At 36.0% G+C, this 14,183-nt stretch overlaps 1 protein-coding gene across 3 annotated transcripts in view; it reads right to left on the bottom strand.

The window, feature by feature from the left end:
• Window positions 1–2,148: 2,148 nt before the first annotated feature.
• Window positions 2,149–14,183, bottom strand: part of LOC106974722 (zinc finger protein 345) — a 171,767-nt gene continuing 159,732 nt past the window's right edge. For all 3 annotated transcript variants that reach the window (XM_053210213.1, XM_053210212.1, XM_053210211.1), the window contains exons 3-6: window positions 10,774–10,900; window positions 10,166–10,264; window positions 8,881–8,934; window positions 2,149–4,268 (exon numbers count right to left, since the gene is read on the bottom strand). In XM_053210213.1, coding sequence (XP_053066188.1) covers window positions 2,782–4,268; window positions 8,881–8,934; window positions 10,166–10,264; window positions 10,774–10,900 — 1,767 coding nt within the window. In that variant the 3' untranslated portion in view covers window positions 2,149–2,781. The remainder of the gene's footprint in view (window positions 4,269–8,880; window positions 8,935–10,165; window positions 10,265–10,773; window positions 10,901–14,183) is intronic.

Below are 14,183 nucleotides of genomic sequence, written 5' to 3'. Positions count from 1 at the left end.
ATGTTTTGCTGTGTAGGATACTCAGTGTCCTTTATGTTCAAAGAAATTCTATTTTGTCAGTATTTCACCCTTAGCCAAATGTTGGTTTAAACATGCATTGTATCAAGAGTCAGATGTTCCTAAAATCCAATATTATTTTTTAATCACCCAGATAATGTGGGCAATAATATTATCAGCAATGTTTCATGCTGATATAAATTTTAGGATTCAACATAAGAGGTTGAATTAAAGGCATTATTTATTATATTTTTATGGTTCTTTTCTTCAGGATGGATGCATCTTGCAGCCAAGGAGGAATGATGATGACTTCGCTATATTCACTAGAGGTTTAAGATTTTTCTCCAATATTAAACTTAGGCAAATATACACCATAGTAGAGTTTTTTCATAAATAATAAAATAGCCAAAGGAAAAAATAATTTTGACAATGGATTATATATACTGAGTATGTTACAGCCTTAATTATAAATATTTGTGTAAATTAACTCATTTGATCCTTACCAAACCCAAGTATGCTAGTAAATATAGCCATGCCCACTTTACATAAAGTATACTAATACATATAAATATGTTTTTTATTTTCAACGTTTATTTATTTTTGGGACAGAGAGAGACAGAGCATGAACGGGGGAGGGGCAGAGAGAGAGGGAGACACAGAATCGGAAACAGGCTCCAGGCTCTGATCTGTCAGCACAGAGCCCGACGCGGGGCTCGAACTCACGGACAGCGAGATCGTGACCTGGCTGAAGTCGGACGCTTAACCGACTGCGCCACCCAGGCGCCCCCATATAAATATGTTTTTAATATAAATACACTGAAATGGAAATAATTAAAAAAAATTAAAATGTCCCCACATTACATTTGGGCAAAATCATTAGGAAAAACTCTGCAAGGATAAGTAACATGGAGGGGAAGAGAGAAAAATAGCATAGCATAGTATGGTCAAAAGGGAAGCCAGCTTACTCTGTCATGTTAGGGGCACCTGGGTGGCTCAGTTGGTTAAGTGTCCGACTTCAGCTCAGGTCATGATCTCACACTCCATGAGTTTGAGCCCCATATTGGGCTCTGGGCTGAGAGTTCAGAACCTGGAGCCTGCTTCATATTCTGTGTCTCCCTCTCTCTCTCTTTGCTCCTCCCCCACTTGCACTATCTCTCTCATTCTTAAAAATAAACATTAAAAAAATTAAAATATGTACATGTTAAAAGGTATGCATGGATTATTTCAACAATGAAAAGCAGACAAGCAAATACAATGTGCCAAGTAGGATGCTACATGTGACATTCCTTATAAACACAAAAAGTGGAGTTAATCACAGTATTTAGCCATAGATGTTTGGTAAAAATGATGGTACAGTCATATATATTAACATTATTAATACACTTAATCACATGGAATGTTCTGTATGACATATCTTGTCATTAAAAAGGCAATTTATGAGACAATTTGAGTAATGTGATTACATTTGCTTTTAAAAATTTATGAAAAGATCTGTTCCAACAATGTGACAGTAGCTATAGTCCCTTGGGAGGATGAAAGGTAAATTTATTGGCTTCTTTGTAGAATTAAAAAACTTTAGAAAAAATTATCACAACAAAATATCACTTTTATAAAATAAAAATATTAATTTATATATACAAATAATGATATCATTTTATCAATATTAAAATATATATCTTAAAGTGATGATATTTTAAATAAAATGGTACAGATGTAAAGATATGCAGGTAAAAATTTATTCTAAAAAGATCAATTGAAGAGTTCCCAAATTGGATGTTGGGGTATAAAAAGACTGTCATTAAATACAAGCTTATAACACTAAAAATATAAAATATCATGAAACTGTGCATAAATAGCATCAAGAAATAGGTACTGAATAAGTTGCACTGGAATAAGAATTTTGGTGATGGAGTGCCTGGGTTGCTCAGTCAGTTAAGCGTATGACTTTGGCTCAGGTCATGATCTCGCAGTTCATGAGTTCAAGCTCTGCTTTGGATTCTGTGCTGACAGCTCAGAGCCTAGAGCCTGCTTCAGATTCCATCTCTCTCTGTCTCTCTCTGCCCCTCCCCCACTCGCACTCTATCTCTCTCTCTCAAAAATAAATAAACATTTTAAAAATTAAAAAAAAAAAGAATTTTGGTGAGAACAAAATAAATTCAAATTTTTAATGTACAACTTATAATAATATAGTATTTTAGCTATGCATAAACTAAACAAATTATAGCTATATAAAAAACAAAGTTGATTTAACATATTTTAAAATATGAAAAAATACAACAAAAAAGATTTTTTACCTTCTCCACTCAAGATTAGAAAGTTTTAAAAATTGGGGCACCTGGGTGGCTCAGTTGGTTAAGTGTCCAACTTCAGCTCAGTTCATGATCTCACAGTTCATAGGTTTAAGCCCCACATCAAGCTGTGCTGACAGCTCAGAGCCTGGAGCCTGCTTCGGATTCTGTGTCCCTCTCTCTCTCTTGCCCCTCCCCTGCTCATGTTCTGTCTCTGTCCCTCTCTATCAAAAATAAACAAACATTAAAAAAAATTAAAATAAACAACAAAGTTTTTAAAACTTAGAAAGGAATGAGTTGTTGATAGAGGCCTTCCGATATTCATTTTATTCTTATGGTAGTTAAACTGTGAAACACATAAGTCATTCTCATATCAATTATATTTCTACATTTTCTCACCAATAAATTCTTAGGATTTCTCCTATTATGTTTCTAGGGTTTATCTTCCATGCCATGTTACCTAAAAGATATGCTTCAATACAAAGCTTCCTTTATACTATTTCTTACTATTATGAACTTTTTGATGGCGATTAAGATTTGAACCTCTTGCAAAAGCCTTCCCACATTTCTCACACTCATAGGGTTTCTCACCAGTATGAATCCTTTGATGCAGAATAAGGTCTGAAGAACAAAGAAAAGCTTTCCCACATTTGTTACAAGTATATGGTTTATCACCAGTATGGATTCGCTGATGCCGGGCCAGGTATGTTGCACAAGTAAAAACTTTCCCACATTCATTACATTCCCAGGCTTTCTCACCTGTGTGAATTTTCTGATGTTGTATAAGTATTGAGTCTCTACTCAAGACCTTTCCACATTCTTTACATTCATATAGTTTCTCATCAGCATGAATTAACTTGTGTCGAGAAAGTTCTGATGAACGACGAAAGGCCCTTCCACATTCCTTACATTTGTAGGGTTTCTCACCAGTATGAATCCTCTGATGTTGAGTAAGATCTGAAGACTGACGAAAGGCTTTTCCACATTCCTTACATAAATATGGTTTCTCACCTGAGTGAATTCTCTGATGTGCTGTAAGTATTGAGCCAGTACTAAAAGCTCTTCCACATTCCTTACATTTGTAGGGTTTCTCACCGGTATGAATCCTCTGATGCCGAATAAAGGCCGAAACATTACTAAATGCGCTAACACAATACTTACATTTATAAGGTTTCTCACCAGTATGAATTCTTTGGTGTTGAGTAAGGTATGAGGAATGACGAAAGGCTTTTCCACATTCTTTACATTCATTGGGTTTCTCACCTGTGTGAATCCTTTGATGTACTCTAAATATTGAACTTGTACTAAAAGCCTTTCCACATTCATTACACTCATAGGGTTTTTCACCAGTGTGAATTCTCTGATGGCGAATAAAGGCTGTACCATTATTAAATTGTCTAACACAGTACTTACATTGAAAGGGTTCCTCACTTGGATGAATGCTATGATGTAGAACAAACTGTGAAGCATTAGTAAAGGCCTTCCCACTTTCTTTAAATTCATTAGATTTCTCCTTAGTAAAAATTATCTGATGTTGTATTAAGTGTGGGCCCCTATTCAAAGACTTCATACATTCCTCACGTTCATAGGATCTCACACCAATATGCACTGTATGATGTGAACTAAGTTTTGAAGTTCTACCAAGGGCCCTCCCATATTCCTTATAGTCATAAAATTTCTTGGCTGTATGACTTTCTTGATGTGTAGTAAGTTTTGAGTCCTGTTCATAGGCATTCTTATATTTTTTGCATTCATAAGATTTCTCTTTGGTATTAAATGTTTGAGGTAGAGAGAGAGATGTATGCTGAATGAAAGGGGACATGTCTTCAGAGGTACACAAGACTTGGCCAAAATGTTTTTCCTGAGATCCTTGTTTAAGTCCATGCTTAGTAAATCCTTCCATTATAACCCATTGAGATGAATTTATTTTATAGTTATCCTTTTTCAGAGATAATTTCTTGCTCTCACACCTAGATTTATATTCTGAAAGAAACCACAAATAAGACATTCACTTTTTTTGGTGGTGGTGGGGATAGACACAAAACTTAGAAAAGGCAGAATTACATTGACATTAATCTATAAATGTAAATATAAATTATAGTTCTTATATGGTGGTACAATTTGAGAGATAAAGTATAGAAATTGAAAAGTGATAGAGGAAGGCATGGGGGAAAGGGATCAGAAAAAGATTAAGTCAATGATTCTTAAAGTTTGGAATAAGTTCAAAGTATACTTCGGCAAAAACCCAAAAGTCTGATAACCTAGTCTAGGTTATTTAACAGGCAAGTAACTTCTCTCACACATTCAGTGTAGCAAATATCATAGGAGGATATTTGCCAGTTTCTAGCAAAAATTATATAAGTATTTATCCTTTGAGCAATCCCAGTTCTAGGAACCCAAACATAATTTTAGGAAAGAATCTGAAGAGATTTATGCAGAAAGTTATCCACCACAGAACTATTTGTAAGAGCAACTGACTATAACCAATCCAAATATCCACCAACTTGATACTACTTGAACTCACTGTAGTGTATGCACACAGTAGAGTTCTATGTAATTGTATAAAGAAATAAGAAGTATCTATATATTCCTATTGAATGATCTTCACCACTTTTTTAAGTTAAAGAACAAGGTGGAGTAAACTGTATCTAGGGTATGCTGCTACCATTTATGTAAGAAAGAGGATATATAAAGATATGTGCATAGATGCTCACATTAAACAAAACAGAGAAAGGATAAATCATGAAGTTTATACAAGATATACCATGGTGGGGGAATAAAAAAAATGGGAGGGGTAAATTCAAATATATAACACAAATGTAGTAGAAATTGATATTAGGTGAGGAATATGCTATTTTTGCAACTTTCTGGTATATATAAAGTTATTCCAAAACTTAAAAAGAAGAAAAAAGAAGTCATGCCCATAAAAATCATGAAAAAATATGTACTACTTCTGTTGAACACTTTCTGGAAGATGTAGGAATAGTGATGAGACTAGAAAGGAGTATCAGTTACAAGCATAGGAAAACAAAAAACAAAACTGAAAATATTTGCAAATTTTGTGACTGTCTGCATGGAAACTCTACTAACTACTGGAACTATTATTTCTAATAATTAATGAGTTATGGCAAAAATAAACATATAACACCAAGAAAGATAAGTCAGTTTTATATGTCTTTTTTTTTGCCACTGTCTATATGGAATGATTTCACAACTTGTTAACAATTATTGAAAGAAAACCAGGACAGTAAAAAAGAGTGCAGAGAGAATAATATCCCATGTAAAATCAGGAAGGAGAATTAAGAATATACATGTGAATGTGCTTTATTTCTGAAAAAATAAATGCAGAAAGGATTAATCAGACTACCCTAACCCCCACCCTCACCCCTCAAAAACTTTTTACCTAGATTGAGAGGGGCAATGAATGAGAGGCAGAGAGAGAGGAAAAAGAGCAGAGAGAGAGGGGAAGAGAATCCCAAGCAGGCTCCACACTGTCAGCATGGAGCCTGATGCGGGGCTCAAATTCATAAACTGTGAGATCACGACATGAGCCGAAATCAAGAGTCAGATGCTTAACCAACTGAGCCACCCAGGCACCCCCTAAGTATATTTTTATATTGACTTTTGAAGCATGTAAATGTTTTATATATTCCAAGTTAAAAAAAACCCTAAACTCAACAATTAACATAAACTGCATATTAAGCTGAAAATGCACAAAAAAGAATTAATCTAGCAATTTTTCAAACTGTACTCTGATTAGAAATCCTTAGTGTAACATATTCTAAGGGAAAACAGGAAAAGAAACAAAGTGTAATAAATCATGAATATGGCTTCAGGTAGGTTTTCCTGTCAGTAGTTGTATGATATTCTAATTTTGAAACCGTTCTGTAGTATTGGGACAGAGTCCCAAGTCTTGGGACAGAAGACTTGAGTAACTATACTCATGTTGGAGGAAATAGGGTTTTTTCACTGTTCAAGAAAAAGTTACAAAACTGAAATGCAGAAAAGTGAGACAGAATCTCACCTTTGGACTTCAATTAGAGTTATTAGTATTCAATTATGAAAGATAGTTTCCTGGGGCACCTGGGTGGCTCAGTTAGTTAAGCGTCTGACTTCGGCTCAGGTCATGATCTTGTGGTTCGTGAGCTTGAGCCCCGTGTTGGGCTCTGTGCTGACAGCTCAGAGCCCAGAGCCTGTTTCGGATTCTGTGTCTCCCACTCTCTTTGCCCCTCCCCAGCTCACACTCTGTCTCTCTCTCAAAAATAAAGATTAAATAAAGAGAAAATAAATAGAGAAAATAGAGAGAGATAGGTTTCTGTCTCTTTCCACTTAATGGATATAAAAGCAATGGCAATCCAGTAGTAATAAGCACACTACACACTCATATTGGTCAATCAACACCATTCCCTATTACAAGAAACTAAGAGTTTTTAAAAAAAATTTTTTTAATGTTTATTTATCCTTGACAGAGAGACAGAGCATGAGCAGGGGAGGGGCAGAGAGAGAGGGAGACACAGAATCTGAAACAGGCTCCAGGCTCTGATCTGTCAGCACAGAGCCCGACGCGGGGCTCGAACTCACACTCACAGACTGCGAGATCATGACCTGAGCCGAAGTCGGACGCTCAACCGACTGAGCCACCCAGGCACCCCAAGAAACTAAGACTTTTAATGAGCTGGCTAATTCCAAGTTGGGAGCAAGAATAATACAAGATGAGACTGGAACATATTTTTGTTCCAGGAAACAAGAAGGTCATTAAAGATTCATGCACTCATGAAAAAAAAGGATGCAGAAGCTAGCTGTAAGGGGCTTTCAATGGCCAAATATGAATGATAGTTTAATATCAAAAAAGAATGATTACAATGGGTTATAAGATACTGCTTTTTTTTAAAAGAAGCAATGAATCTGTAGTGTTTCTCAACAAAAGTGGAAAGAAAAATCTCTTTTTAACAAAGCAAGGCCAACCAATAAATGCAGAAAGAAAGCGATAAAATTAGAACTTTTCTAAGCTCAATGTAATAACTGTTTTGAATAAGAATGAATACCAAACATTTTGGGTGAAAGATTTCTAGAGGATAGTTATATGGTCTTCAAGTATTACTGCACTAATTATTTAGTATTTATAAGGGGGAAAATGTACCTTTCCAATGGAAAGTTCTGGCAGTCATCTCCAATCACCTTGACTTTGCCTCCTGATATGATGAATTAAGAAGTACACAACCCCGGGGTGCCTGGGTGGTTCAGTCGGTTAAACGCCCGACTTTGGCTCAGGTCATGATCTCATGGTTTGTGAGTTCGAGCCCCATGTCAAGCTCTGTGTGTCTCTCTCTGTTCATGCTCTGTTCTGTCTCTCTCTCTCTCTCAAAAATGAATAAACATTAAAAAAATTTTTTAAGAAGTACACAACCCCAAGTATCAAATCAGACAAAATTGCTTAATGTGAATTCAATATTGGGGTTGTGCTTAGATAAATCCTGAATGTAAAACATTATAGGACAATTTGACATTCACTGTTAAAAATATTCTTGTTTGAAAAAAAATGGGCAAGATATTGTTCTTGATTCCAAGACTAAAAGAAACATAGCATAATTTATTTTCAAAAAGATACACATTCCTCAAGATGATGTAATAAAATTGAACATATGCATTGTATACATTACTGGAAAAAGCTTTAAAAATCGTCTACTTTTAGGGGGACCTAGGTGACTCAGTCAGCTGAGTGTTTGACTCCTGATTTTGTTGTGGTTGTGAGATTGAGCCCCACATTGAACTCCGTGTTGAGCATGCAATCTGCTTAAGACTCTCTCTCCCTCTCCCTCTGCCCCTCTCCTGCTCACCTACGCTCTCTCTCTCTCTCTCTCTCTCTCTCTCAAAAAAAAATTGTCTACTTAAAAAAAATCGATCATACTGAGCACGTGGGTAGCTCAGTTAAACATCTGACTTCAGCTCAGGTCATGATCTCGTGGTTCACGAGCTCAGGCCCCGTGTCGGGCTCTGTGCTGACAGCTTAGAGCCTGGAGCCTGTTTTGGATTCTGTGTGTGTCTCTCTCTGCCCCTTCCCCATTCATACTCTCTCTCTCTGTCTCTCTCTCTCTCTCAAAAATAAATAAAACATTAAATTTTTTTTAAATCAATCATAAAAATATGGGAAAAATCTATTTACAAAAGAAAGTATAGAAGAATGGAAGTTTAAATTAGAAATTAAAATTGGAAGAATCTGGAAGACAACCTCATTATGCAAGTATATCTCTATTATTATATATTAATATTATATCTAAAGTTTATTAAGAAAGGAAGGCATATGATATAGTGTTTTAGAGGAAATCCATGATGAATTTGTATATATGTGTATGAGTTTGTGTGTGTATATAATATAAATGCATGTAATATGTGTGCTATAGTTATCTATTTATGGGATGTAAAAACTCATTTTAAAAATTGATTTTGAAAGTTAACTTCTATCTGTTCATCAGCAATTCAGATGAAAACATGTCCACTATATCTAAACTTCTTTGATTTGACTTGGAGAGGCAATGTAGCTTATGAGCTAAGAAGCATGTACAGCTTGGGTTTAAGCCTTATCTCCAACACTTACTAGTTGTTGACCTTGGGCAAGTTACTTCAAGTCTCTGTGTCTCAGTTTCCTCTTCTGTAAGTAGGAAAAAATAGTATTTTTGAAAAATGAAAATCTAATTATGTCATAGCTCTGCTTAAAATCCTTTACTTATTTCCACTTCACTCAGAAAAAGTTCAATCATAATTTACAATGTCATCATAAACTGACTCTTTCCAACATACACATCTCTGATCACAGCTCATACTCTTCTCTTTGTTTGCTCTATCCCAGACATTCTGGTCACCTTGGTGCTCCTTATACACAATGAGCCTGCTTGCCTCAAGACTTTTGTATTTACTGTGCCTTCTGCCTTGAATCATCCATGTTCATGACCTTCTCCCTCACTCCCATTCTATTTTATGCTGATTGCATGCATCATGCAATGCTTGATCATCCTCGCTCACCTCAATCTCTTCTTGTCTGCAACCTCTACTATCCTATTCCAAGAACAGGACCTTTATACCCAAAACTCTCTACCAAGGTGACTGCAATCACTCCTAGGGCTCCAACTATTACAACTCTGTGAGGCTTTCCCACCATTTAGTCTTTAGCCATTTTCCCTGGTTGTGGTATTTGAACCGCAAATAATTCTACAATTATAATTAATTCTACATTTTGAATGATTTTTATGGATTTTAAAAAAAGTTTTTATCCAAATTCCAGTTACTTAACATGCAATGTAATATTAGTTTCAGGTGCATAATATAGTGATTCAACACTTCCATACATCACCCAGTGCTCATCACAGCAAATGTACTCCTTAATCCCCATCACCAATTTTTCTCAATCCCTAGGCTATAAGTTTCTTAATAGCTGATATATTTTATAATGTTCTAGAAAAATATTCTCCACAACACAGAATATTAGGAAGTGTTGGCTGAAAGAATGAATACATGAATAAAATAATGACTAAAAAACCTGAATATATTGAATACCAAAATGTTTAAAGGCATGACACATGTATAGACCAAAGGCAAGAGAGAGTGAACTAATTGGAATTAGATCTCACATAAAAGTAGAAGCTTCTCATTAGAATTACCTACTAGGAATAGGCAGAAAACACGAGAGAAAAGAAGCATGGAGAATATTAAGTTGAAGATGGAGGTGTGGGCATTTGGAAGTTCATAGTGTAGTTTACTTTTCTTAATAGTTGTGGGACTTTGAGAGGAGATTCCTCCAAACATCTCAAAGATGTGGTCTCCTCACTGAGCAGCTGGTTTATATCCAGCATTCCTTTTCCCTTACATAATCATCAATCACTTACCTAGGTACGGGTCCCTTGTCAGCTCACTGTCAAAAACACTCCAAGGCTCCTTCCCTTGCTCCAGTAAAGAAATCACATCTGGCTTGGGAATGCAAAGTCCTACTCACAAGAGAAGAAAGGAGATTTTTGTTGTAGGTATCCCAGGACTCAAATCCTGTCCTGTGAACAGCAAATAAAAGGTGATGCCACTATTGGAAGGGCCACAAAAAAAGCAGAGAAGATGAAGTTGGCCTTGGGACCAATGAAACTACATATTCCTGGGGTGTCTGGGTGGCTCAGTTGGTTGTCTGACTCTTGGTCTTGGCTCAGGTCACGATCCCAGAGTCATGGTATCAAGCCCCACATCAGGCTCTGCACTGAGTGTGGAACCTGCTTGGGATTCTCTCTCTCTCCCTCTGCCCCTCTCCCTTGCTCTCTCAAAACAAACAAAAACAAAATAAAACAAAACAAAACAAAGCCATACATTCCCAACTCTACAAATCTCAAGCCATTTCTTTAGGAATAGGGAAAAGAAATACATAGGATATATGAGAGGAGTTGAGAAATTCTTCTCAGGGAAAGCAAATATTCTAGAGCACTCTAGACTTTTTGGATAAAGGTATACTTACCAACTGAGACCAGGTTGCTATAATTTTCCAACATTACATATTTGTACAAATTCCTTTGAGTCGAGTCCAGACATTCCCACTCTTCCTGAGAAAAGTCGATAGACACATCCCTGAATATCACAAATCCCTGAAACAAAAAACCTGAGTTATTCTTGTGTAATGAAAATAAATGACTTCATGGTAGAAGGAGAGATGAGAAACAAAAGGAGAGGAAGTAAAGGAGAGTTTTGGAGAAATGGAAAAGAAAGAAATGGAGAGCAAACAGGGTGGGTTCAATACCTGTGATATGAGTGAAGACTAGAGTTAGTGTTAATCAAAAAACAGGACTCACACAACCCAATTCCTACAGATAAAAACTGTGCCCAGTGAGTGAATTCCAAGGTCCATTCTGGTTTTAAAATATACTAAATCCAATTAAGAGGAACATCCCAATTAAAAAACTAATGAGTATGTAGTATATTCTCAGTAAAGAGGAGTATGCTCCTGCTTCCCCTTCCTCCCTGAAAACTCAAATTATAAATAATTGGTAAAGTCTTGAAAGGGTATCAGAGGATAACATTTTAGAATAATAGGAATATAAAGAAGATCTTAACATTTTGGGGGTGCCTAGGTGGCTCAGTTTGTTAAGCGTCCAACTCTTGATTTCAGCTTGGGTCATGATCTCACAGTTGGTGGGTCTGAGCAGAGCCCACTTGGGATTCTCTCTCTCCCCTCTCTCTCTGCCCCTCCCCTCCACACCCTTTCTCTGAAAATAATAAATAAACCTTAAAAAAATCCAAAAATTTTCAATAATCAGAAAGCAGGTCACATGAAACGTACCAGAAAACAGAAATACAATGGCCTGCTCAATAGTGGCCCAAAATGGGGTGCATGGGTGCCTCAGTAGGTTAAGCATCTGAGTTCGGTTTAGGTCATGATCTCACAGTTCATGAATTCGAGCCCCGCATTGGGCTCTATGCTGACAGCTCAGAGCCTGAAGCCTGCTTCTGATTCTGTGTCTCCCTCTCTCTGCCCTTCCCTCACTCATGGTCTCTCTGTCTCTCAGACAAAAAATAAATAAACACTAAAAAATGCTTTTAAAAAAATAGTGTCCTAAAGTGACAAACAAAACAAAATTTAAAATGTTAACAAATTTAGGGCTGCCTGGGTGGCTTAGCCAGTTAGGTGTCTGACTCTTGGTTTCCACTCAAGTCCGTGCTGGTGGCACGGAGCCTGCTTGGGATTCTCTCTCTCCCCTTCTCTCTCTGCCCCTCCCCCACTCATACTGTGGCTGTCTCTCTCAAAAATAAACTTGAAAAACATTTTTTAATGTGACAAATTTTGCAATACTGAGATATGAACTCTCAACTAGAGTCATTTATTCAGTCAAAATTTATACAAATGTGAGGTTGTATAAGACATTTCTGCAGAAGCAAAGGATCACATATGTTATCTCCTCTGCACCATTACTCTTTTGTTGTTTTTTATTCTTTTATTTAAAACAAAAGTTTCAGCTTATTGAGGTATAATCAACAAATGAATTGCATATGTTTAAAGTGTACAATGGGATGATTTGACATATGTTTATTTTATGAAATGATTACCACAATTAGGTTAATTAACATATTCACCACTTCACATAGTTACTATGTGAGGTAACATAAGTGAGAACACATAGGTTCTACTTTTTTAGCAAATTTCAAGTACATAACACAGCATGACTAACTATTATCACCACGATGTACATCAGATTCCCAAAGTTAATTCATCTTATCACTGAAGGCCTATACCCTTTGACCAGCATATCCCTATCTTTTCCTCCAACCCAATCCTCCTTTGTAACCACCATTTTATTCTGCTTCTGTGAATTGGACTTTTTTTTTTTTTTTTTTAGATCTCACATATAAGTGAGATCATTACAGTATTTGTTTTTCTCTGTCTGGCTAATTTCAGTTAGCATAAAGTCTTCTAGATACATCCATATTTTCATGGCTGAATAGTATCTCATTGTATGTTGCTGTCTTTCTATCTATCTATCTATCTATCTATCTACTTACCTACCTACCTACCTACCTATCTATCTAGATGTCTATAAAGAGAGCTCACATCTATTTTATCCATTCATCTATCAGTGGACACCTAGGTTGTTTCCATACCTTGACCATTGTAAATAATGCTGCAAGAAAATGAACATGGTAGTGTAGATATCTCTTCAGGATACTGATTTTGATTTCTTAGGATATATACCCAGAGATGGAACTGCTGAATCATATAGTAATTCAATTTTTAATTCCTTGAGAAATCTCCTTACTGTATTCCCTAGTGGCTGTACCACTTTACATTTCAACCAACAATGTACAAAATTTTCTTTTTCTCTATTTCCTCACCGACACTTATCTGTTGTCTTTTTAGCAACAGGTCTGAGATGATATCTCATTGTGTGATCTTCAGATTTTCCCTAGTGATTAGTGATGTTAAGTACCTTTCTCTTAAAAATTTTTTCATGTTTGTTTATTTTTGAGAGAGAGAAAAAGAGCACACGACTGCAGGAAGGGCAGAAAGAGAGACAGACACAGAACCTGAAGCAAGCTCCAGGCTCTGAGCTGTCAGCACAGAGCCTGACACAGGTCTTGAACTCATGGACCGTGAGATCATGACTTGAGCCTGTCAGAGGCTTAACCGACTGAGCCACCCAGGCACTTCTAAGCACCTTTTATATACCAGCTGGCTATTAGCATATCTTTTTTAGAAAAATTCTATTCAGGTCCTTTCCCCATGTACAAATCATGTCATTTGTTTTTGTTTGTTGTTTATTTGTTTTGTTTTGTTTGCTACTGAGTTATATAAATCCTTATGTATTTTGGATATTAATGGCTTATCAGATATATGGTTTGCAAATATTTTTTCATTACATACATTGCCTTTTCATTTTGTTGACTGTTTCCATTGCTAGGCAGCTTTTTAATTTGATGTGGTCCTGCCTATTTATTTTTGCTTTTGTTGTCTGTGTTTTTGGTGTCATATCCAAAAAATCATTGCTCAGATGAATGTCAAAAAGCTATTTCTTTATATTTTCTTCTAATAGTTTTATGGTTTCGGATATTACATTTTCTTTATCTTGTCATTCATTTTTTCTTTGCTCCTATCTGACTGGGTAATGTCAAATGACTTGTCAGATTCATTCTTCTGCTGGGTTAAGTCTGCTGTTGATGCATTTTTTCCTTTCACTCATTGTATTCTTCAGCTCCATATTTCCTGTTTTTCTTTTTTATGATTTCTATCTCCTTGTTAAACTTTTTTTGTTTGTGCATTGCTTTTCTGATTTCATTGAATTATCTTTCTATATTTTCTTCTTACTGAGCTTCCTAAAACAATTATTTTGAATACTTTATTGGGCAAATTGCATGTCTTCATTTATTTGGGGTCTGTTA

Source organism: Acinonyx jubatus, chromosome E2 (genome assembly GCF_027475565.1).
Source record: "Acinonyx jubatus isolate Ajub_Pintada_27869175 chromosome E2, VMU_Ajub_asm_v1.0, whole genome shotgun sequence".
Taxonomy (NCBI): domain Eukaryota; kingdom Metazoa; phylum Chordata; class Mammalia; order Carnivora; family Felidae; genus Acinonyx; species Acinonyx jubatus.
The sequence above is the reverse complement of the archived record's forward strand: the minus strand, read 5'-3'. Positions and strand labels throughout refer to the sequence as shown.